The sequence below is a fragment of the Giraffa tippelskirchi genome, chromosome 5, assembly GCF_054371585.1.
Source record: "Giraffa tippelskirchi isolate mGirTip1 chromosome 5, T2T-mGirTip1v1.2.pri, whole genome shotgun sequence".
Taxonomy (NCBI): Eukaryota; Metazoa; Chordata; class Mammalia; order Artiodactyla; family Giraffidae; genus Giraffa; species Giraffa tippelskirchi.
In genome coordinates, this window is record NC_137279.1 from 65,961,591 (window position 1) to 65,986,748 (window position 25,158).

At 36.8% G+C, this 25,158-nt stretch overlaps 1 protein-coding gene across 1 annotated transcript in view; it reads left to right on the forward strand.

The window, feature by feature from the left end:
* CDC73 (cell division cycle 73) overlaps positions 1 to 25,158 on the forward strand; it is a 90,561-nt gene that overhangs the window by 7,494 nt on the left and 57,909 nt on the right. Inside the window, exons 4-10 of the mRNA XM_081490299.1 lie at positions 1,338 to 1,400; positions 1,480 to 1,532; positions 4,666 to 4,754; positions 8,476 to 8,692; positions 12,367 to 12,465; positions 14,298 to 14,376; positions 18,328 to 18,392. Coding sequence (XP_081346425.1) covers positions 1,338 to 1,400; positions 1,480 to 1,532; positions 4,666 to 4,754; positions 8,476 to 8,692; positions 12,367 to 12,465; positions 14,298 to 14,376; positions 18,328 to 18,392 — 665 coding nt within the window. The remainder of the gene's footprint in view (positions 1 to 1,337; positions 1,401 to 1,479; positions 1,533 to 4,665; positions 4,755 to 8,475; positions 8,693 to 12,366; positions 12,466 to 14,297; positions 14,377 to 18,327; positions 18,393 to 25,158) is intronic.

A 25,158-nucleotide genomic window follows, 5' to 3' on the forward strand; every position in this document is an offset into this window, starting at 1 on the left:
GTGTCACTGCTTCCTCTTTACCTCTGATTCTCTCTTGAGTCTACTTCAGTCTAACCTTCTTCCTCACCGTCTCACTCAAATCACTCTTACAAGGTCAATGCTGACTCATGATTGGCAGATCCTTTGGTCTCTCCTTTTCACAGCTAACCTGACCTCAGTAGCATTTGATACTGTTGACTGCTTACTCCTCTTTGGAAAGCTTGTCTTGACTTGGCATTTGGGGCAACAGACTCTTGAGGTTCTCTTTCTACTCATTGTCCACCTCACTTTTTTTTTTCTTGATTCCTTATCTCCAACATTGACCTATTACTGAGCTTCACATTTATAAATTCACTGTCAGCATCTTCTCTTGGGTATTGAACAGGCGTCTGAAATGTAACATATCCTAAATAGAGTGCTGACTCCCTCTTTCCCTTCTCACTACAGACAGTGAAAGAGCAGGTCTGGTCTCCCAGTGTTCCCATCTCAGCAAATTGTCCCCCGTTCATGTAGTGGCTTAGGCTGCAAACCCTGGAGAAATCTTTGATTTCTCTTCTCTCACAGCTCACATCCTTTCCACCAGCAAGTCGTTTATCTTTGAAAATATGACAGGTTGTTAGCATCATATGACCACCCTGATCCACCTTCTTCCTTAGGCCATTGCACAGCCCTCTTGAAGGTCGTTGCTGTTAGTTTCCTACTGTGTAGTCTCTGCTCACTGCTTAGAGGGACCAGTTTTTGAAGAGCATCTGAATTCATCGTGTCATTCACCTGCTCAAGGCCGTCCTGTGCCTTCCCATCACACTTGGAATACAGCTCATCCTCCTTCCCTGACCCACACAGTCATGCTTCTGCTCATCTCTGTGACCTCATCGGCTCTCAGTCTTCCTGATTCTTGTAGCTTTTCTGACTTTAGATCCTATGCACTTGCTATTCCCTGTATATTACGTTTTATTTTACATTGTCACATGACTCACTACTCGCCACCCGATTCAGAGCTGTGCTCTAATGTTGTTCCCTCATGAATTAATACATACGTTTATATTTTTTTTATTTATGTTTTCATACGCTTCTACATACCTACGTTGTAATATGTGGGAGTATGTTCTGTGTAGTTGATGTCGGTCAGATTGTAAGTTAAATGGTCAAAAATAGTTTGTCCTCTTACATACTTTCTATTACAGATCAATCTTTTATAATAAAATGTGTTTACAAACTTGCTTTAAAACTTAGTTTTTAAAGAGACATAATCCTATATTAAGTAAGAAATGTAACAGATCTTGAGTATTTCCCTTGCATTAATTTCTAATTTCCATATTCAAATATTTATCTTCTCACATATCTTTTTAAATCTTCAGCAACATCGGCCAGTATAGACAGAAGTGCCCCTCTAGAAATAGGTCTGCAGAGATCTACTCAAGGTATGTCTTGTTTCATGTTTATACTGAACTTTCAAACACATATCCCCAAACTGTACATTTATTTCTTTTTTTCTTACAGTCAAACGAGCTGCAGATGAAGTTTTGGCAGAAGCAAAAAAACCACGAATTGAGGTAATGGAACTTCATTTTTAAAGTGATTTCATTTTTCTTTTTTTAATGGAGATTGAAATTGTGTAGTAGTAAGAATTCTTTGCTCATCGTAGTCCTAAGAGCTTTTTTTCTTGAAAAGTGGTTATATTTACAGTTGATTAATAAGTAGCTTGAGCTCTTATATTCTATAAGATCTCTCACATACAGGCTGCATGATGGACAAATTACTTTATTTTCTTTGCCTTTATATCCTTATTGATGAAAGTATTGGACTAGATGAGGAGTCAGAGCCTTTTTCTGTAAAGGGCCAGACAGGTCCTCCTTCAGGCTTTTGGGGCCATGTCTTCATCCAGCTCCTCCCCTCTGTACTGTAGCCAGAGCAGTGCATGAATGACGAGGCGAGGCTGTACTCCAATAAAACTTCACAAAACGGGTGATAGGCCAGATTTGGCCTTTGTGTTGTGGTTCACCTTTCCCTGGAATAAGGTGGTGTGGGAGTTTGTTCCCCTCTGAAGAGCTGTGAACAGTTACTTTTTCCAATGTTGACTTACCAGGTTAGATGATTTGGTAGTATTTTATAGCCAGCAAGTGGAATATTACTGTTGATAAACAAGAACAGTTCATGTTGAATAGAACCCTGTAAGAAATACAGTTAATGTTGAAAAGATAATTTATTGACTAGCTCAGTGGTCTTAAAACTTTACGAAGTTTTAAAATGTTAGGAATTTAAATTGTATAATTACAGTACTGTTTATTTAAGTTTGTAACAAGCCTCAGATTAGTTACATATAAACACTCTGAAAATGGAAGATCATGCATTAGAGGCTTGCTTAAAATCTGAGAAATGACTAAACTGGCTGTAAATAAATGACCAGTATAGGAATAACACTTGTAATCACTGGTAGGGTTAACATCACTAGAAACTGTAAGTCTTTTCATTTGACACTTGTGTAACAATCAAATAGTTGTACCTTTTGCCTGCTTCATAAATAGCAAAGCATCCACAGTTAGAGAAGGATAAGGAAAGTAACTCTTAGGGGCAGGGTTGGTTGGTAAATATATGCAGTAGAATCACTGAAAAAATTTGATGCCAAGATTATGTAATTTTACTTCAGTGTACTCTGAGACTTGTTTTTTCAGATAATGATAGAGGTAATTAGCTCATTGTTATTATTCTGTGCTAGGTGATACTCTATGTGCATTATTAACTCCTGTAATCTTCACCATCACTTCCTGAAGCCGGCAGTACCACACATGTTATCTGTGAGCTCACAGGCTCAGAGAGCAGTGACTTGCTGGGGTGCACATAACTGGGATGAGACCCCAGGCAGTCTGGCTCCTGGCTGTTCCCCTCTGCTGGGTACAGATTTTGTGGCAGCAAAACTGAAAATTTCTACAACTTTTTGTGTGTGAAAGGAGGTTGTAACACATTGTGTACAAAATAAGTGAATTTAAAGATATGATTTATTGAGGAAAAACTGAAATTCATGGTTTAATTATTTGAAAGAAGTTGGATATATCAGAATTGCAGATTTGCTAGGATTCTGATAACTTTAAAAACCAACAAGAAATAGCATAATAAAATTCTTTCCAGAGTATTTGTAGAGTTAAAATGAATTACATAAATAGCCATGTTACACACTGAGAATTTTCAGTTCAATAAATACCTGTTGAGGGCCTGCTCAGCAGTGTGCTCGCAGAGAGAAACCTTGGGATCTGGTTGAAACCTAGGCTACAGTTGTTTTTAAAATTAGTCTCTTAAGGAACTCGAGTAATACGTGTTAAACCTTTATTTGAGATGTACTTTAACACATTTGTTGAGATAATAATCTTTGTATTCACCCCAGCAAGATGGCTGTTTTGAGTTTAACATGGTTAGAGCACGACATTTCTCTGGATTGGTAGAATCTACTGACGGATTTTATACAATTTCATATTCGTTAGCCATAGACACTGACTCTGGTTCTCAGTTTTCTCATTTGTTGAATGTAGGCATTGAACTAGATCAAAGTTAATAAGGTTTGTTTCTTAAGTAACCACACACTTTGCAGACTTAACTTTTACCTGAGATTCTAATATCTAAATAAGGTAGAAGCTGAATTGCAAAGGTTGAAGTCGGATATGAAGTGGCTCATGGGCACTTTGTAGGAAGTGCTTGGTATTCTGAAGAACATCCTTTGAAAAACACTCAGCTTTCACTTCTGGCGTTGTTCTGTGCTGAAAGATTCAGGACCTGGGGCAACATACAAAAACCATCTGGATCCAACACGAAAGTTTTGACTGTGGTGAAGGCTCCTCTTCAGTTCAGTTCAGTCACTCAGTCACGTCCAACTCTTTGTGACCCCATGGACTGCAGCACGCATTCCCTGTCCATCACCAACTCCCAGAGCTTGCTCAAACTCATGTTCATTGAGTTGGTGATGCCATCTAGTCATCTTGTCCTCTGTTGTCCCCTTCTCCTCCTGCCTTCAGTCTTTCCCGGCATCAGGGTCTTTTCCAGTGAGTCAGTTCTTCGCATCAGGTGGCCAAAGTATTGGAGTTTCAGCTTCAGCATCAGTCCTTCCAGTGAACATCCAGGACTGATAAAATTTAGTTATAAATTTTTCTGAGGAGAAGGAATTTTTTGTTGTATATTATCTTTCTGAGTTAAGAGTAGCCATGACATATTATGAAAAGAAGCCTTAATCGCAGGAAAAACTTAACTAAAGTTTATTTGTAAGCTTTCAGTTAGTTCTAATCTTAGGTACTCCAACATACATTTGTTATTGTTGTTTTTATGTTCAGTTCAGTTGCTCAAGTCGTGTCTGACTCTTTGTGACCCCATGGACTGCAGCACGCCATGCTTCTCTGTTCATCACCAACTCCTGGAGCTTGTTCAAACTCATGTCCATCGAGTCGGTGATGCCATCCAACCATCTCATCCTCTATCATCCCTTTCTCCTTCTGCCTTCAGTCTTTCCCAGCATCAGGGTCTTTTCCAATGAGTCAGTTCTTTATGTAACTAAAAATATTTTAAAATTGACCCAAGGCCAGTGATGCCTGGGACTTTATAGGTGGGAACTTTGGTAAAAGTTATGTGCAGTGTTTATGGGTTTTTTTGTTGTTCTAAAACTTAAGTAAAATTTTAAAATATTTACTGACTGATTATTTTCAGGATGAAGAGTGTGTACGCCTTGATAAAGAGAGATTGGCTGCTCGTTTGGAGGGTCACAAAGAAGGGATTGTGCAGACCGAACAGATCAGGTAAGAATTTCTTTGGTAGCAAATAGGCAATTTAGGCAGTATATATAAGTGTATGTGGAAACAAGGGGTATTAACATGCTGTCTACATATATTGCATTCTTCAGTTTGAAACAGTCAAAGCAAAAATGACTCAGTTCGAAAGAAGATGCTTGAGCATTTTTTCTGATGGAGGAGTGGAAGCCATTGTGCTGCTTATGCTCTCTGGAAGTTTCTTGATTCAGTTACCATATTGATCTTTTTAAAAATTATTCCATAATCCAAGCCACTCATTTATCATGAAATCTCTTATTGGTTTATAGCAGTGATAGCAGACTTTTCCTGTAAAGTACCATATGTTAAATATTTACATTTAGTGTGATTATTAACATGCTTAATTCTAGTTCAATAATTTGCTGTTGTTTTCTGTTTGTCTTTTTGTTCTTTCAAAATTTTGTTCCCTAAAACGGAAATTAATTTTGGATTAAATGAATACATGCTGTGATTCTGTTATATCCTTTTGTTGGCTGAGTAGTGTGTGCTGCTGTTCTATTCGAGTGGTTGTGGGGTTCATTGTGTGTGGTGTGTGGCGTCACAGTCTGCCTGCAGTGTCTGCCACCTTGTGTGCGGTCAGGAACCTCAGCACGAGGGTTTTCCTGTTCTCTCTTGACGTTTGTGCTGCTGTTGTCATACGTTTTACTCATACGCGTGTTCCAAACACCACAGTACATTGTTCTTAACTCTTGTTTAAACGTCTGGGGAAAATTCTGTGTACTATTTCCGTGCCTCTTCTTCCCTGTTGTAGACTCATGTACCCATTTTTTTTCTCTTTGGCCTGACTGACTTACTGTTTTTTGTTTTTGTTTTTAATTTAACATTCTTCTTTTAATATTTCTTTCTGTTTAGAACTGCTGGTGTTTCTTTCAACTTTTTTATTTCAGAAAAAAATCCGCCCCCCTTTTTTAAAAATTTTCACTGGATGTGGAATTCCAGACTGCCTCTTTTTAAAGTGTGATATACCACTGTCTCCTTGATTGCATTGTTTCTGGTTGAAAATCTGCTGTTAACCCCTTTTTCTTTTTTTGGCGGCACCTTGTGGCTTGTGGGATCTTTGTTGCCTGATCAGAGATTGAACCTGGGGTCCTTGGCAGTGAAAGCATGGAGTCCTGACCACTGAACCACCAGGGAATTCTCTTTTGTGTCTTTAAATGTGGCTTTTTTTCCTTTGACTACTTAAAAAGTTTTCTGTATTGTAGGTTTGGAACTATTTAATTATCACATAACTTGGGAGAGTGTTCTTCATGTTTCTTGTACTTGAGTTTTTGAGGGGATTTTGGGGTTCATAATTTTCAGTGAATTTAGAAAAGCTTTGATACTGCTTCCTCAATTTTTTTTTTACTTTTCTTCCCTCTTTCTGACCTAATTACTCGTACTCATGATTGTTCAACAGCTCACTTATGTTCTTTTCTTTTTTTGGATTGATTCTTTTTTCTGTTCATTTTGGATAGTTTCTGTAGTTCTGTATGTAGTTCTCTTATTATTTTCTTATGTAATTATATTCATATTATATTGCTAGTTTTGAACATTGTATTTTTTATCTTTACAAGTTAAATATACGGTCCATGTCTCTATTTGTTGAATGTATGGATTAGTTGTATTATTTTGATGCCTTTGCCAGTCCTGCAGTTGTTTTCAGTTTAGATTTCTCCTCATTCTGGCTCACATTTTCCTGCTCCTTTATATTCCTTGTACTGTTTGGATACCAGACACTGTGCATTTTATGTTGTTGAGTGCTGGATGTTTTTGTATTTTTCTAAATTTTCTTTTGTTTTGTTTTGGGACATAGTTAATCCTTTGAAACAGTTTGTTCCTTTTGAGTCTTGATTTTTTAATTTAAAGAATTGTTGTTTGAACAGTATGTAGTTACGGTAATTACTGCCCACCATTGTTGAGACAGGACCACTTTGACTGTTACTCCATCTAACGCCCCATGAATATGAGGTTTTCAATCTGGCTGGTGGGAATAGGTTCTGCTCTTCATCCTCTTTGGGTGTTGGACTCCGTTCCCTCTAGGTGGTTCTGTTCCTTGCTTTAGTTTCCAACTACTTATGGGCTAATCAGTAATCTGCCAGAGTACTCGAGGGGTCCTGTACAGCTCTCTCTTCTCAGGCACTCTGGCCTGTGAGTTCCTGTACTCTGATCTTGCTGGAATCCCAGCTCTGTTTTCCCAAATCAGGATATACGGTAAGTTTTGCCTGAGTTCTCCTCCCTGTGCCGTGTTGGGAGCTTTCAAGGCTGTAAATTGCAGCCTTCATAGGGCTTACTTACTTAGTTTTCTTGTGTGCGAGATCACTGTCTTTCATTACGTGATAGCAGATATTGAGTAAATTATTGTTTCGTGTATTTTGACTGATTGTTTCAAGGTAGGAGGGTTAACCAGTCCCCATTATTTCATCTTGGCTGGAAGTAAAACTCCAGTGTTTGTCCAGTGCACATTTTGATTATAGTTTAGACAGATGCTTCAGTTTGGCTCAAGGTATGCTGGTATGCTTTAGATTTTAAGGGAAAGTTGCATAGTATTATATAAAATGAGTCAAATGCTGATACATATTGAGCATCTGCTATAAAATACTTTCATACCTAATGGAAATAAAATAGCATACTACATAATACTACCATGTTTAAACCTGCAGGAATTCCTGTCTTTTCCCCACATGTTGTTTAAACATATTTCAAGATTGTCATCTTGTGATTAGAGTAATAATTTTATCAACTGCTGTTAAGGTATCCAAACTCTTTTTCTTGTTTTTATGTTTTGAGAAATGACACTAAGCTTATCATTTTAATGAAATCTATACTTTCATTGTTAAGTCTGTTTTTTTTTTATTACTTCTGAAAGCATAGCTTCTGTTTTCTGTTTCAATGCTTTTTGAAAATTAAGTAAAAGAAAGAAAATGAGAACTTCAAAGTATTGTTTTGTCTTCTAGACTTTAAAAGGGCTATATGGTTATGTGGCACATAAATGTCTCTGTCAGCTGTAAAATTGATATGTTGTACATTATGACATAGATTTGAAACCTTGAAATAAATTTCAAGGAAAGCCTAAACTTTGGATTCTTTACAGAATGAAATGTTTTCCCCCACCTTTCAAGGTGTTGTGTGTACATGCTATGGGTGTGGGGGTGTTTGTGTGTGTGTGTGTGTGTGTGTGTGTAATTTGCATGTAGGATGGGGAGGGTTAGCAAATAAAAGTCTCGTATAAAAGGCTTTTTTGTGGAGGGAGAGCAGAGAAAGGTTTATTACAGGGCCACCCAAGAAGGACAGGTGGCTTGTGCTCAGAAAACCCAAACTGATGGGTTTCAGCAAAGTATTTTTAAAGATAGAGTGAGGGAGGGGTGTCCCAGGGTATGTGATCAGCTTGTGCAGAATTCTCTGATTGGTTGATGGTGATCAATCTAAAAGGCTATATTAATGAATTATTTGGGTAGGGGAAGAGATTTTTAAAAATATGAAAAATATTTTGCATTGTTCCTCCTAAAAATTTATTAATTTGCTTACAGTGTAGTATTTTTATGTGGACTCTTATATGGTTATAAGTTATCAAGTGTGTCAGTTTTATATACATGGAGGAAATCTTAATTGCCACTTGAAGTATTATTACCAGGAAGTTATAAATGTAGCAAAATATTTTATAGTGTGCTCAAGAGATCCTTTCTGTGAATATTAAAAAAAACGTTGCTTTCAGGTCTTTGTCCGAAGCTATGTCAGTGGAAAAAATTGCTGCAATCAAAGCCAAAATTATGGCTAAGAAAAGATCTACCATTAAGACTGACTTAGATGATGATATAACTGCCCTAAAACAGAGGAGTTTTGTGGATGCTGAAGTAGATGTGACCCGAGATATTGTCAGCAGAGAAAGAGTGTGGCGGACACGAACAACTATTTTACAGAGCACAGGAAAGGTAATTAAAATATTTCACTTCTTGTTTGTTAGTGTCTTTGTGTATTTCAACTACGGTTGATTTTAAAGTTGGTTAAAATTTCCTGTGAGGAGGAAGTTTCAGGTTTGTATCTAAGAGAGCAGTAATCATTTAGCTTTCTAACTGACCTGTGTACCATTCCATGATAGTGTATGATTGGTGGTTGGTCACCAGAGAAGCTGATGAAAAAATCTGAGTCAAAGTGCGAGTCCCTTTCTTTCCACCTTGTTTGTAAATCCAAAGAGATTTACAGTTTTCTTACTGGTGAGATTTTTTGCTTAAACCTAATGAACAGGGAATATTGATGATAAGCTCTCTGGTCATTAATACCATTATTAATTTTTTTCCTCACAAAGTAGAGAACTTAATGAAAATGGCCCAACAAACATTTATTGGGTATATTTGATACATTCTCTTCTGTTGGGTGGTTGTGGCAGTGTTTGCTTGTTCCTCATTAATGGAGTTGTTTTGTTTTTGGCTGCAAGATGGTGGGTTTTCTTCATTTCCTTTCCCTTTTTTTCCTCCCTCCTTCTCTCTCCTGTCTTCTTCTCGCGTTTCCTATAAGCAGCTGCATTAAAAAACATCCTTGTACATACGCCTTCGTGCATTTATGACTACATAGCAGAGGGATTAATGCCTAGAAGCCAGTTGCTGGTTAAAGGAGACATATACTTTAAATTTTGAAAGATAAGAAGTTGAAAGATACTGGATATTCAGTGTCTTAATAGATCTCCAAAAAGGTTGAATCATTTCTGTTTCACTTACCTATTTTCACCTCTCTTTTCCTCTCACACATCTGAATTTTCTCTTAAATGTTAATTCTTCACTGAGACACAGTTCACAGTGATGATTTGATGAGAAGATTTTTTAGAAGTTATGAGATTATTGATGAAAGTGAACTTTATCATTGGTCTAGGCAGACTCATTTTGTTTACACATTTTTTTGGATTCTGGCCCTAAGTTCACTGTACCATTTTAGTAGAAGAGCTACTAAAAAGAATATATGAAGGGAAGAATTTTTTTCTCTTGTACTTTGACTTGTTTTGTAGAGCAGTTGATGTCATGATTAAGAATTATTCCCCAGAGCTTAAAATTATAAAGAAATCTGAGAACATGAGTAAACCGAAAGTTTGTATTTAAGTGATCTGTTGAAAGAAAGTGAAAGTTGCTCAGTCGTGTCTGACTCTTTGCGACCCCATGGACTGTATAGTCCGTGGAATTCTCCAGGCCAGAATACTGGAGTGGGTAGTCTTTCCCTTCTCCAGCGGATCTTCCTGACCCAGGAATCAAACCCAGGGTCTCCTGCATTGCAGGTGGATTCTTTACTGACTGAGCTCTGAGGGAAGCCCTCATAGATCTGTTGATACTCATTTTTAATGCCTAGGGTGCCTAATAGTTAAGTATTATTACTTATATTGTTCTACCAGTGTTCATTGTAATTTTTGAAATGAATAACTTTCTTTGAGCTCTAGGTGGCAGGATTGTACCACCATTTCAAAACTAAGTGTTATAGTAGAATTTAGTGTTATTGGCACCAATGTGTAATTTAAAACTAACTTAGCATTAGAAGAACTGTTTTGTAGCTAGATTTGCTTCTGTGAGTATTAACATTTTTAAAAATCACAATGACGATTTTGACTGGTAGTCTCTCTGTATACTGTTTTCATCTGACAAATTCTTTAAAACAAAAAACTTTAGGTGCTTATTGCCCTGAATCGCCCTATGATTTTAAACAGATCTTCATTATTACCATATATCAGGGTTTCCTTATTTGCCGAGTTTCTCGAGCAAAAGCTATCTTTTCAAAATTCCATTGCAAGCACCTCACAAAAAAAGCAATCTAATTTTATGATACTGTTTAAGATATACTTTTAAATTTACACACACTAATATATAGTCCTTGTTGAAAAATTGATAAAAGAGATCACTAAAAGGAAGGTATAATAATCACTTCTAATTCTACCACATAAAAATAGCTAGTAACATTTTAATTAATTTTTTTCTAGAGTTTGAGTCTCTCATGAAATGCTTTATTTTTAAGATAGTGAAATTTGCTTTTCATGTTTTCAGCTATTTTCTTAATAGGATTAAGACTTTATTTGCATTTGTCACTGTGTTGACCTTTGCACTGCTGGTGCAAAAGCAGTGGTTAGTTAACTGCTGGTAACTTGGCGTGAATTAAAGCATTGGCACCCATCTTTGCTAGTGGCCATTTTGTTCTTCACCACAAATGATGTCCTTGATGAAATTCAACAATTCACTAATTTTATTAAATCTTAACCTTTAAGTATATTCTTACCAGTTTTTTCTGTGATGAAATCAGAACATACAAAGCACTTATGCATACCAAAATATGGTGATTGTCTCCGTGAAGAGCACATGTGCATTTGGCATTTTTTGGAAAATGAGGGAGGAAAGGCTGTTGCTTCAAGAAATGGAATTGACAGTATTTTTTTGTCAATTAAAAGAAAGTTAGAATTTGGGAAGTTCCTTTTTGCTACTGAGACCATAACAGTTTCCTAAATTTAACATAGTGTCACACTTGCTTGTCATTAACATTTTGTGCATTTTTGAAAATAGTTTTTCATAAAAACAAGTTATTTTTACTTGGAATACCTTTTCCCCCCATTTTTGAAGGAATTAATATTTTAAAAATATTTCAGTTCAAATCTCTAATTTGATAAATATTATAGCCTATATAAACAAAGTCTCTTTGGGGTGTACCATAATTTTTAAGAGTAAGTGGTTGTGAGATGTATGTTTGTTGTCCTAAAGAATTATAGGAACTAGTAAGTACTGTTACTGTGGCAGTGGTTAAAGTTATATTTCAGGCTGTCTCTCCTCTTGTATCCGTGTTTATTTGTGTAGCATTTATGTGACATCCTCCAGCAGGCACATGGGGGCACTGACTGGGGGTGCCTTGGTCCTGGCCTTCACAAAGTTTATATTCTTCAATAGGAGACAGAATGTCGCTTAAAGTGAGAAGTGATTAACAGGCAGAGTTAGAAGAGCCCCAAGGGAACTGAGGGAGAGTCTCAGGTGAAAGAATATTTCATGAAGGAGTGGTCAGATTTGTCGGCTTTGTTCAATGTTGCTAAGGTTGTTCATGTAAAAGTTGTTATGTTTTTAAAAATCTTTCCAACTTACACAGTTTTGAAAAGTGCATATTGACTCCTGACAGTATCTCGGAACTTTCAACATCTCATATAAATTGTAGCAGTTTGAAATTAGCACTGGAGTTGATCAAGAAGAGACTTTAATAGTTGATTTCTTTCAGAAGAATTAATTTCTTCTAGAACTAAAAAGCCCCCTTGACAACAAATCTGCTATACTTTTATTGTTTTTAAATGTTACCTTGTTTCCTGCTTACCTTTTTGAATAAATGGAGAATATGAATGAATTTATAGCCAGTTATGTACTTTAAGTAAAATGAAAATAAGTGAATAACATTGGGTTTATAATAATTGGTCTTTGGATGAATTTCCTAGTAGTAGTTGATTTTTACTTTCGTGTGTAGTAATTGTGCCTTATTATGATGTAGTAAGGGAAGAATTAACAGAGAAAACTGAATCTGAAATTGTTTATTAAGTAAGCTTATTATCTTTGAATATTTAATTTTAGGTTGACTCAATAATCGAAATCCATTTCTGTTTCAGAATTTTTCCAAGAATATTTTTGCAATTCTTCAATCGGTAAAGGCCAGAGAAGAAGGGCGTGCACCCGAACAGCGACCGGCCCCAAATGCAGCGCCTGTTGTAAGAACTTTTTGTTGCTTCTATAATAGTTTTATTAAAAGGGATTATTCAATGTTGTAATATTGAAAACATCTTTATGTATTTATTTGCTTATTTATTGTAGAATTGAGACATACAAAATGATATTTTTTCAGGTATACCGCACAGTGATTTGACATTTATATATATTGCAAATTGATCAGAACCAGAAGTCTAGTGACCATCTGTTACCATACAGAGTTATTGCAGTATTATTGACTGTATTCCCCATGCTGTATATTGCATCCTTGTGACTTAATTATTTTATAATTGGAAGCTCGTACCTCTTAATCTCTTTTACTTGTTTTGTTCCAACTCCTCCCAACCCCTCTAATGACCACAAGTTTGTTCTACATCTTTCTGTGAGTCTGTTTCTGTTTTGTTTGGTTTGTTGATTTGTTTTCTTTTTTTAGATTCCACATATAATGAAATCTATGAAGCCAGTTTCATAAGATTCGGCAAAGGAAAAATAACATGCAAATAAAACCTTTTTCATTTTATAATTTCTAAAAGTATATCAAAATTTGGTAGAGTACTAATACAGTCTTTGCAAGAGTAAGTAGGTTTATTTGTTCATGAAATTCTTGGTGTTTAACCTTTTAGAGGTAGTGAATTTTTGCTAGTATTTAGATAAACACTTCAGGTGACTTGCTGGCCAGTTTTGGTTTTGTTTTTTTTTTAATTGGAGGATAATTGTTTTATAGTATTGTAGTTTTTGCCATACATCGACATGAATCAGCCACAGGTGCACATTTTTAAGTGCCTCTTATTTGTCAGGCAGTGTATCAACAGAGATACAAGATGTATAAGAATGTAAAGCTTCCTTTGCACTTACAGTCTAGTGGGACATACAGATAAAAAAGGCAGTGATAGGTGCTGTTATGGCAAGACAGAATGCTTATAATTATGAATTGGTGGACTTGTTGAATAGCAGCTGGTAGGAAACTTACATCAACTCCTAAAACAGTTCAACTGTTATCTTTGAATATTCTCTGTATTCTCATAATCATTAAGCTACTTGAAAATTTTAATGTTTGGCATTTGACTGTGGAAGTGTATACCTAGTGACAGTCTTGAATGAATATCTTTTATTTGGAATAATAATTGGGGTAGCATCCTGTTGTAACAAAATGAAGAATATATCAGTCTTTACAAATACCATGAATTTCCCAAGCAGTTTTGGGAATATTCTTTAAATATACTTTTTTAGTTTATCGCATACTTTTATAGAAAGTATTTGTGAATTAATTATACGTTAGATTGGCAAGTTTTTCTGAGTGTTTTTAAAAAGCTTTGTTAACTTCAGCTTTACACTGTACATTGATAAATGGGTTTATTGTCATTTTATTAATATAAGGATTAATAATTTGGAGATTAATTCAGTTAAAAGACTCCAACATGTCATTTGAATATAAGGTTTGAATTAAAAGTTTATTTTTTGGGTTAAAGAAAAATAATTCATGATTGGAGTGAGTTTATTAATTTTTAAAGAAATTTAAGTAATTATAATGAAATTGTTAAGTGGACACATTTTATTTCTACAGTTTTCTGAGAATTTTGTTTTTTGCCTTGGTGCTCATTTACTTGGTGTTCTTTACCTCATCCCTAGTTGAGGTGGGTTTGTAGCAGTAAACAGTATTTTGAAAATCAGCTTCAGACGATTCCCCAGTTTTGTTTACTCCTTGTTTTGGTCTTATTGGCCAAAGTATTAAGAGGAAAGCTTAGAAAACAATAGCTTTATTGTGATTTTTATTAAAAGTGTTAAGTAACAGTTTAGACAATATTGACATGTAACTTACGATGTTTTTCTGCAGGATCCCACATTGCGTACCAAACAGCCTATCCCAGCTGCTTACAACAGATATGACCAGGAAAGATTCAAAGGGAAAGAAGGTGAGTTACTTGATCTTTCTCTTCCCCTTGCTGTGGTTGTGCTGAACGTGAGAGGCAGCACGACCTCATGTGCGGGAGCAGGAGTTGGCTAACTTCTGCAGGCCAAGTCTGTGCCACCACACGTTTTTCTGAATTAAGTTTTGTTGGAAAACAGTCACGCTCATTCATTTTTGTATTACTCATGTCTCCTGTGACAGCAGTGTTGAATTGTGACAGAGATCGTATGGTCTGCAAAGCCTAAAAATACTGTCTGGCATTTTACAGAAAAGTTTTGATGTTACTTTAACAGTAGTCTGTCTCAGTTTCCTTCTGTGTGTCATTACTATACTAATAGTAGTAGTAGTAGTCCTTATCTCTTCAGGTTATTGTGGGGATTAAACTAGTTAATAAAGTCTCCAGAATAGTGACTGGTGTATATAATAAGCTGCCTATTGTTAGCCTTAATTCTGTTTCTCAGAAGTTTATTTTAGGATAGAAACTCTCCATATCAAGTCATATTTCCCCAGTTATAAAGGTGTGCATCGAGGACTTGGGCACATAGACTGGAGTAGCCACGTGAGGACTGACTTTGTGATGGCTCCATGGCTCATTCATCAGTGAGCTGTTTCCACATCAGCGAGGTGCTTAGTGAGGGTGGGATGAATGTCAGTGTAACTTTTCTTGGGCTCTTCATTTATCTCATTCATGAAAAAATGAGATAGAAGCAACTGTAAGGGTAGCATTTATGATTTCTTTCCTGCATAATCTGAAATCCCCATAAGTTTATTAAAGAGCTTGTTGCCTTGATGCAGTGAATTTTGTCTGCTTGTTTCATTGGCTGGATAAAGATGTGTACTGAACACATGGCGTAGAAAGACGGTGGTTCGGCCTTTTATCCAGTTTTTCTCTTGAAATGACTTTCGTCAAGTAGGAGTTGGCAAGTTACAGCCCATAGTCCAAATCTGAACCTCCTGGGGTAGAGTCAGGCTGTCCTCATTTGATTACTTATGTTGTTCATCCTGCCTTTGCACTCCCAACTGCAGAATTCAGGAGTTGTGACAGAGACTGTATGGTTTGCAGTGTGTAAAATATTTACCTCTCTGACCTGTCACAGAAAAGTATACTGAGACTCTGTCCTGGAATGCCTGTCGATATTTATAGTGTTGCTTTTCTACGAATTACATAACATGTACTGATGATTATTGCTTTGGAACACAGCTCTTTATGTTAAAGAGTTCATATTAGGACTAAATAACTTGGGGATTACAAAATATTTTATTCAATCTAGCTTTTTATATTTCCAACGAGCTATATGACTTGAACACAGTTGTAGAGACAGTCCTAACCAGCTTCTGTACTTTGGGCCTGTGGGGGTGTATTGTTTGCGTCTTTGAGACTGGTATTCCTTTGAAAGTTTTCATCTTCACAAGTATGTCATTTAACTGAATGCAATAGTAGGAAGTCAGGAAACACCTGGTGTAACAAGCAAATTTGGCCTTGGAGTACAGAATGAAGCAGGGCAAAGGCTAATAGAGTTTTGCCAAGAGAACTCACTGGTCATAACAAACACCCTCTTCTAACAACACAAGAGAAGACTCTACACATGGACATCACCAGATGGTCAACACCGAAATCAGATTGATTATATTCTTTGCACCCAAAGATGGAGAAGCTCTATACAGTCAGCAAAAACAAGACCAGGAGTGGATTGTGGCTCAGATCATGAACTACTTATTGCCACATTCAGACTTAAACTGAAGAAAATAGGGAAAACCACTAGACCATTCAGGTATGACCTAAATCAAATCCCTTATGATTATACAGTGGAAGTGACAAATAGATCTAAGGGACTAGATCTGATAGCGTGTCTGATGAACTATGGACAGAGGTTTGTGACATTGTACAGGAGATAGGGATCAAGACCATCCCCATGGAAAAGAAAGGCAAAAAAGCAAAATGGCTGTCTGAGGAGGCCTTACAAATAGCTGTGAAAAGAAGAGAAGTGAAAAGCAAAGGAGAAAAGGAAAGACATTCCCATCTGAATGCAGAGTTCCAAAGAATAGCAAGGAGAGATAAGAAAGCCTTCCTCAGCGATCAGTGCAAAGAAATAGAGGAAAACAACAGAATGGGAAAGACTAGAGATCTCTTCAAGAAAATTAGAGATACCAAAGGAACATTTCATGCAAAGATAGGCTCGATAAAGGACAGAAATGGTATGGACCTAACAGAAGCAGAAGATACTAAGAAGAGGTGGCAAAAATACACAGAAGACCTGTACAAAAAAGATCTTCACGACCCAGATAATCACGATGGTGTGATCACTTACCTAGAGCCAGACATCCTGGAATGTGAAGTCAAGTGGGCCTTAGGAAGCATCACTACAAACAAAGCTAGCTGAGGTGGTGAGTTGAGCTATTTCAAATCCTGAAATATGATGCTGTGAAAGTGCTGCACTCAGTATGCCAGCAAATCTGGAAAACTCAGCAGTGGCCACAGGACTGGAAAAGGTCAGTTTTCATTCCAATACCAAAGAAAGGCAATGCCAAAGAATGCTCAAACTACCGCACAATTGCACTCATCTCACATGCTAGTAAAGTAATGCTCAAAATTCTCCAAGCCAGGCTTTAACAGTACGTGAACTGTGAACTTCCAGATGTTCAAGCTGGTTTTAGAAAAGGCAGAGGAACCAGAGATCAAATTGCCAACATCTGGTGGATCATCGAAAAAGCAAGAGAGTTCCATAAGAACATCTGTTTCTGCTTTATTGTCTATGCCAAAGCCTTTGACTGGATCACAATACACTGTGGAAAATTCTTAAAAGAGATGGGAATACCTGACCATCTGACCTGTCTCTTGAGAAACCTGTATGCAGGTCAGGAAGCAACAGTTAGAACTGGACATGGAACAACAGACTGGTTCCAAGTAGGAAAAGGAGTATGTCAAGGCTGTATATTGTCACCCTGCTTATTTAACTTATATGCAGAGTACATCATGAGAAACGCTGGGCTGGAAGACACACAAACTGGAATCAAGATTGCCGGGAGAAATATCACTAACGTCAGATATGCAGATGACACCACCCTTATGACAGAAAGCGAAGAAGAGCTAAAGAGCCTCTTGATGAAAGTGAACGAGGAGAGTGAAAAAGTTGGCTTAAAGCTCAACATTCAGAAAACTAAGATCATGGTATCTGGTCCCATCACTTCATGGGAAATAGATGGGGAAACAGTGGGAACAGTGTTAGACTTTATTTTTTGGGGCTCCAAAATCACTGCTGATGGTGATTGCAGCCATGAAATTAAAAGACGCTTACTCCTTGGAAGGAAGGTTATGACCAACCTAGATAGCATATTGAAAAGCAGAGACATTAATCTGCCAACAAAGATCCGTCTAGTCAAGGCTATGGTTTTTCCAGTGGTCATGTATGGAATGTGAGAATTGGACGGTGAAGAAAGCTGAGCGCCAAAGAATTGATGGTTTTGAACTGTGATATTGGAGAATACTCTTGAGAGTTCCTTGGACTGCAAGGAGATCCAGCCAGTCTATCCTAAAGGAGATCAGTCCTGGGTGTTCATTGGAAGGACTGATGTTGAAGCTGAAACTCCAATACTTTGGCCACCTCATGCGAAGAGTTGACTCTTTAGAAAAGACCCTAATGCTGGGAAGGGTTGGAGGCAGGAGGAGGAGGGGACGACAGAGGATGAGATGGCTGGAAGGCATCACCGACTCGATGGACATGGGTTTGGGTAGACTCTGGGTGTTGGTGATGGACAGGGAGGCCTGGCGTGCTGCGGTTCATAGGGTCGCCAAGAGTCAGACATGACTGAGCGACTGAAGTGAACTGAACTGAACTAGTAGATTCAAGGCTTTGTTATTCTGTTTAGCTATCAGATATAATGTAGATTATTACTTTAGATTTGCTATTTATCATAAAATATATAAAATCTAATGGTAGCCTCCCTTTCTTTATAGAAACGGAAGGTTTCAAAATTGACACCATGGGCACCTACCATGGGATGACTCTCAAGTCTGTGACGGTAAGTCACTCTGACTGCAGAGGCTTTTTTGTTCCAGTCAATTTATGTGAGTAGCAGATGTTGAAGGAAATCTGTGTTCTCTAGTATTTTCTATTTTAGACATTTATCTTTAATGACCAGTTGTGCTGACTGTGGGGTATGATTTGATTCATGGGTGTCTTTTTTTTTTTTTTTAGCTGAGTATGTTTAAATGAAAGCTGTTTTGATTAACTTGCAAGTAGATTGGATGCTACCTGGTTGGAGATTTTAAAGTTAGTCATGAGATATTAGGTTCTGTTTGGGAGAGTTCTTTGCCATAATATCTCATGTCCTTAAAATGTAATGTTTTACGCTATGAAAAGACAGATTGTAGTAGTTCATGTCATGCTACAAATTGCGTACGTAAGACAACCGAATACTTCATGTCTGTGATTGTAAGCCTTTGGCTCACTTTTAGCAAACTTGTCTTATTTATTTTTGAACCTAAAGATTATTATTTCTAGGTGATCTGACCAAGCCCTGTTTTTTTTTTTTTTAAAAAAAATAGGTTTCAGTTGTACAGCATTGTAATTTAACATCTGTACACTACTGAGTGATCACCACAAGTCTAATTACAATACACCTGCCCCCCTCACCCATGTCTCTCACCTCCCAACTACCTATATTTCTGGTAACCACTTATGGTTAATGCAGTAATCTGTATATCTGTGAGTTTTTCTTGAGTGTTTTCATTTGTTTTGGTTTATTTTTAGTTTCTGTGTATGAGTGAAATCACATGATATTTGTCTTTATCTCTGTTTTACTAGTACACTTATTTTTAAATTGTCATCAAATTTGTTTTTATATTATTGAAACTGTATGAGGACTCCTTAATTCATTCAACAAGTGCTTATTGAGTACTTGTGTCAGACATTGTTCTGGTGGCTAGGGTTGTTGCTGTGAATAAACCAGATAGGACTCTTTAGACAGAGGAGTCAGAGGCCTCTCTGAGAAGGTGACAACTGAGGAGAGACTTGGTGAAGAGCCTTGCGTGAAAGACATGAGGGGTCGAGACTGAGGCCCCATACGGTGTGCAGTCGTGGTGTGCAGGCCAGGTCACCAGAGTTGAGTGGGTGAGGGGAAGGTGATAAAAGACTATGTAAACCATTTTATGAGATCTACTTAGTTCTTCCTGACTTCAAAAGGTAACTCATAGCTGTAAGATTTAACTTAAATTCTTAAAGATTTATTTATTGACATTTATTTGGGGGCAGAGCATGCCTATTGGCCATTCCCCAAGTGAATTATAGAACTGATGCTGTTATGTAGCCATCAAAGTAAGTTTTTTGTGGTTATTGTTGTCACTGTTGGTTTTACTTTTGTCTCATCTGAAATGCCGTGAAATAGATTTCATAATTGAGCTTCTATGCGAGTAGTAAAATCTGTGATAGTTTTTAATAGATGCTTTTTACAGAACCGTTTTTTCTAAAATCCAAGGACAGCTTCTTAATTAAACAGGGTGAGAATGATGAGGCTCTACTTCCTTATAAGAGTCTTTGTCCCTAAATATACTTGTAAGAGGGAAATTTTAAACAGTTCTATGGTGTGTGATTTTACAGAACTAATCACAGAAACACATTGTGTAGGAAAACAGCAGAAAGACTAAACATGGTTAAATTGCTAGTACTTTTAATGTTTTAATGCCTGGTTTGAATTTCTGTCCTGCTTATGACCTGATTCATTTTTAGCATTGTTAGAGACTAATACACTGAGAACTTTGAATCTAAAAGCTTTGAAATTACTCTGATAATTGTTTCTTTTTAGTTGAACCTCTTAACTTATGCTTTCAATGTAATTTTTTTCTCCTTTTTTTTTAAAAAAATTATTACCTGTTTGTGAGCTTGTGAGTTTCACCAACTTTCTACCTTATTCTCCAATTAATAAAGTTTCTCTTATGAGATCCACACAGAGGTACAAAGCAATTAAGAGTATGTTAAAGGCTTTGTTGTACAGATGTGACTTCCTTACTAATTTATGTGCAGCTTATTTTTGCTACCCTTGTTCTTCAGGGTTTTGAAATGCCTTGTTGATATACATAGTTATTAAGGTTAGTTTCAGTCTACATTAGGATTGATCTGCATATCTTTTAAGTTCAAGACACTAGAGTTCTCTTAGATTTTAGACTAAACTAATAAGTCGACTTGTGCAGACTAGAAAATTTTTGTACGAATGAGTTTTTCTCTACATGTATTATACAGAAAGAATATGTAGGGTTTTCTTTTCTTTTTTTCTTGCATCTTTTGTTGGCTACAAAAAAGACTATGAAGCTTGAAGGATCTTAATTCCCTAACTAGGGATTGAACTCATGCCCCCAGCAGCGGAAGCATGGAGCCCTAATCACTGGACCACTGGGGAATTTCCAAGGATATGTGTTTTGATAATATTTCGTAAGAATCATAACTTATTGAAATCTATAGAAATAAAGGCCTAGGCAGTGTATTTTGTAACGTTTCATGAAGATGATAATTTATCAAAGTTTATTATAGAAACAGAAGCTCAGCCATCTTTAAAGCCACAAGTTTGTGTAGTTGGGCCTCTGGTAGCTTTTGAATCGTGCCAAGAAATGCAGGGGCACCGGACCTTTATGTTGAAGAGTAGCTGGGGGGTTTTCCTGGTTGGGAGACTTCCTCCACATGGGTCACTTGGGTTCTCTAATGTTTAAGAAATACTGGATTAAACATATTTTGTGGTATGGGAATGTCGTCATTTTTAATTTACAAATATCTTAACTGAAAGACAGAATGTGGGCTCTCTCCCGGGCTTGTCTACCCCCCAGATTGGCCCCTTTCCTGCCTCCTGTTGAGAACGCTACAGAGAACCAGAGTTGCATGGAATCAGTTTAATTGATGGATCTTAGGAGTCGTGGTTTGGGATTAGGAACCATTCGCTCTGGAGGACATCAGAGTATGTTTTCATGTATTCCTTTGATGAAAGGGGCCTTTTTAGACTAAAAAAATGCCACTAGAAAATGCTTTTCATTGTATAGTAAGTAAGAGGAGATGATGAAGACCTGTTTTTGTTGGGTGGTAGCAAACCTGTGGTTCCACTGGAGAGGGAATAAGAAGATGTGGAAATCCTTTATCGAGAACCACTTTATTTTAACCTCCCAGTCTAGCTTGTTTATGTGAAAGGGCCACATATTCTAGCTCCTGTTCTTAATGAATATCATTGACTCCTTTTGCTATTTTTATTTTTGAGGAAATCTTTTGCACTCTGAAATCACACAGATCAAAAGCTTTCATTTCAGGTTGTTATTTGAAGCCACTCCAACACTCATCATAGTTCTTATGATCTCTTTTTTGGGAAACCATTTTCCTGATAGTAAACTTGGGTGGATTTCCAGTATCTGTGCGAGAGGTCTAATAATATCATCATCAATTTTCAGTTTTCAGAAGGATCCAGAATCTCAGTTTCCACAAAGTTACATTCTTAAGCAGGAATGCACATAGCAGCAGCTGCCTCATTCCATGTTGTATGAGGCTTCCTTCGTTCTCAGTGGTTGTCAGCTTGCTCATCTGGGCTTGAATTGTCATCGGAGCGCTAGTAACGGGGCTGCTGTGGAGGTGGGTCTGAGCCTGGGCCAGCAGGAGATGGAGATAGCTGATCAAGACATGTTATGTGGAACTCTTCTCCCTCTACTCTCCCTTCAGCAGATATTTGCTGGGTGCTTGTGTGCTAGGCTAGGGGCTGGCACGTCACTGGTGAGCACAACCAGACATATGCACGTGGACTATTTTTAAATGGGCTCTTAGACAGGCACATGGCCCTCGTGCAATTATGACTCTGCCAGGTGTGTGCAAACCCATTGTGCCATTAAAACCTAAAATCAAAGGATTTCTGTGGAAGTCAGAACACTTCACTGACGGGGTAGCTCTTGAAGTAAGATCCACAGTTTGAGTAGGAGCAGACATAAAGATTGCAGAAGAGCACATTTTTACAGCAAGTGACCAGAAGGCAGGAAGGAGCAATGCCCAGGTGGGAAGAACGCATCAATTTGAAAGGCTGGAAAGAAGACGGGTTACTGTGTGGGTTTGAAGGGTGCCTCTGGGAAAGGATCTTCCCAGAGCTAGGTACAGCTTGCGTGTCTGTGCATGCCAGGGCCTCTTGGGGTCCTTCACTGTGGCCCCACATGAATTTTATTTTACTCACCAACACTTAAAAAATTGGAGTCTGTCACATAAACAGTTTGGATTTCCATCCTCTTGAGAAGCCGCTGGGCCCACAGTCCGGCGTGACAACCCCATGTCCACCTGAGCAGTTTCTCTACCTGCTACGTGTTCTCCGGGTTGCCCCAGACCTCACTACTCTGGTCTTTTATGTCACCGTCTTCACTTCTGTACACCTCTTAGGTTCTATTGGCCTTTGAGTTTGAAATTCCTGCTCTAAATAAAGGCAGTACTGGCTTGCTAAAGAGAAGTCAGTCAGTTGGAAACACAAATTTAAAGCTTTGAAGTCAGTCCTGGCTTTGAATCTCAGCTCTTCCACTCATTCCGCCACTAGTTAAGTTGAGAAGGTTATGTAACCTTTCTGCCAGAGGTCTTGTTTTTATAATAAGGATAGTAGAATTTACATCATAGTATTATTGATGAGTGGGTAAAGTGCCTATCACAAAAAGGACTCAATAGATAAATGATGGCTACTTTTATTTATGAATTTATAATTTTATGTATAATCTCAGTTTGTTGTATGTGTAAATGTAGGCAGCTCTACTTTCATTGATGAACTTAATATTGCATGTTTAATGATACAATTTTCATTCAAAGCTATGAAGACTAGTTTATTTAAATATTATGAGAACCCTTTTCTTCTCCAGTAACTAGAATATTTTTTACTGTAGCCATGTGTTTTTACAAGCTCTTAATTCTTTGAGGTAAAATCGCTACACAGATGTTATCATACTGAGTGTGTGACAGCTTAGCTAGTTAGGCTTTTCCATTTACCTGCTAGGGCTCATATATAGAAAGAGTCTTAATTTACTTAGATTTAAACTATTTATTTTGATCCAAAAAGTATATAAAGTGTTGAGATTTTAATATATGGTCATAGAATTGTAAGTAAGAGTATTACTTTTATAATTTTCTGCATTATGTATTTAGATTGGCATGGTTTTGCTTGAGAACATTACACTTGAAATAATTTTCAAAACTTGTTGACTTTCTTGATATTTTGGGAAATGGGGGGGAGCAATCTATCCTTTGTCAGCCTGAGCAACATAAAGGTGTACCCCCTAAACAAAACAGAGCATTGTATGTTTTCTGCCAGTCACTCGTTATATGTCTTAAGCTTTTGAAAGTCAATTGTGTATCTTTACCTGTTACATGAAGTAAATACTTAACTTTTAACATTAATATTTTGTGCATAGAATTTCACCACTAAATTGAACATTTTCTTTGTACTCTTAACTTCACTTGTATCCCTCTTATAGTTGTTTTCCCCAAGTGAGTTTTCCAGATATTTTGGTTTTTAAAAATTCTTTTATAATATGCTTATTGTAGATTTTGGGGATACATTGATACAAGGGAGACTGAGGAGAGCACTTTCTATTTTGATTTCTTTGCCTCTCTGTTGCAACAGATTAGGTATTGATTTTTTCATCTGAAAAATGGGATTATGATAACCTCCTTTGAGGTCTTCAGGGTTTTAAATGTGCACAGATGTACCTAGTTTAGCATTGTTCTTTCAGTGCTGTTTGTAGCACTGAATTAATTGTAGTTATTGCAGGAATATTTATATTATAGGTATTTTATAAACTTTCTACACTGAATAATGCCACGCCCCCAGCCCCCTTTTTTAAATTAGTTGGGCGGTATGTAGAGGGAACACTTCTTCGGGTGGGTATTCATCTCCTAACACTGATAACTTCTTAAAGGTATTAAAATCTCATTTTTACCTTAATGGTTTGTTAACAGAATCAGCATTTTGATGCTGATATACTTAGAAAAAATAAATAATAGCACAGATCATGTTAATAAGTGTCAGGGAATTTTAATGCTTATAAAGTAAAAGGTATTTTCATGATACTGCTCTTTTATACTATTACTTTCAGTTTATGTATCTTATTAAGATTATTGAAAATCCATTACACAGTGGATAGTACTTTTGGTGTAAGCCTAGATGGTTAAATGCCATTAATGTAGCTTTTCATTTCATTAAAGAGTAGTTATCAGTTTATCCACAGTATCTTAAAATTTTAACATTGTCTATAACATAACCTTTTAAATTTATTCTACCAATGACCATATAGTTAACACTATGATCACACAGTTCCTGAGACCTATTTTAAAAGAAGTATAGACAAAGCTATTCATGACATATATGCTAGAATTAATTTAGATAATCATTGTATAATTTTTAATAATAGTGTTAAGAGCATTCTGTTTCAGGGTGTTTTAATATTGTTCATTGTGAGAACAGAAGAAAACAGAATCAGTTTGGAAATATGTTGTTTTGTTAATAGAAAAATTTATACTGTGAAAATTCAGTTTGATTATATAAATTCTTTTTATTATAGTTTTATATGTAATGCTACAGTTACTTATGACACAGATATGCACAAAAGAAAGCTTTATTTTTCCTTAAATTCAGTATTCGCTCTTGAACATACTACAGTGTAGTCTTTTATTCCAATTTCTATTTACCTTCATCACAGCAACTTTAATATATTCAGTTTTAACAGAATTAGTATCAATATTGAACATATTTCACCACTTTTAAATTCTAACTTCTCAGTGTAGTTTTAGACTGACTG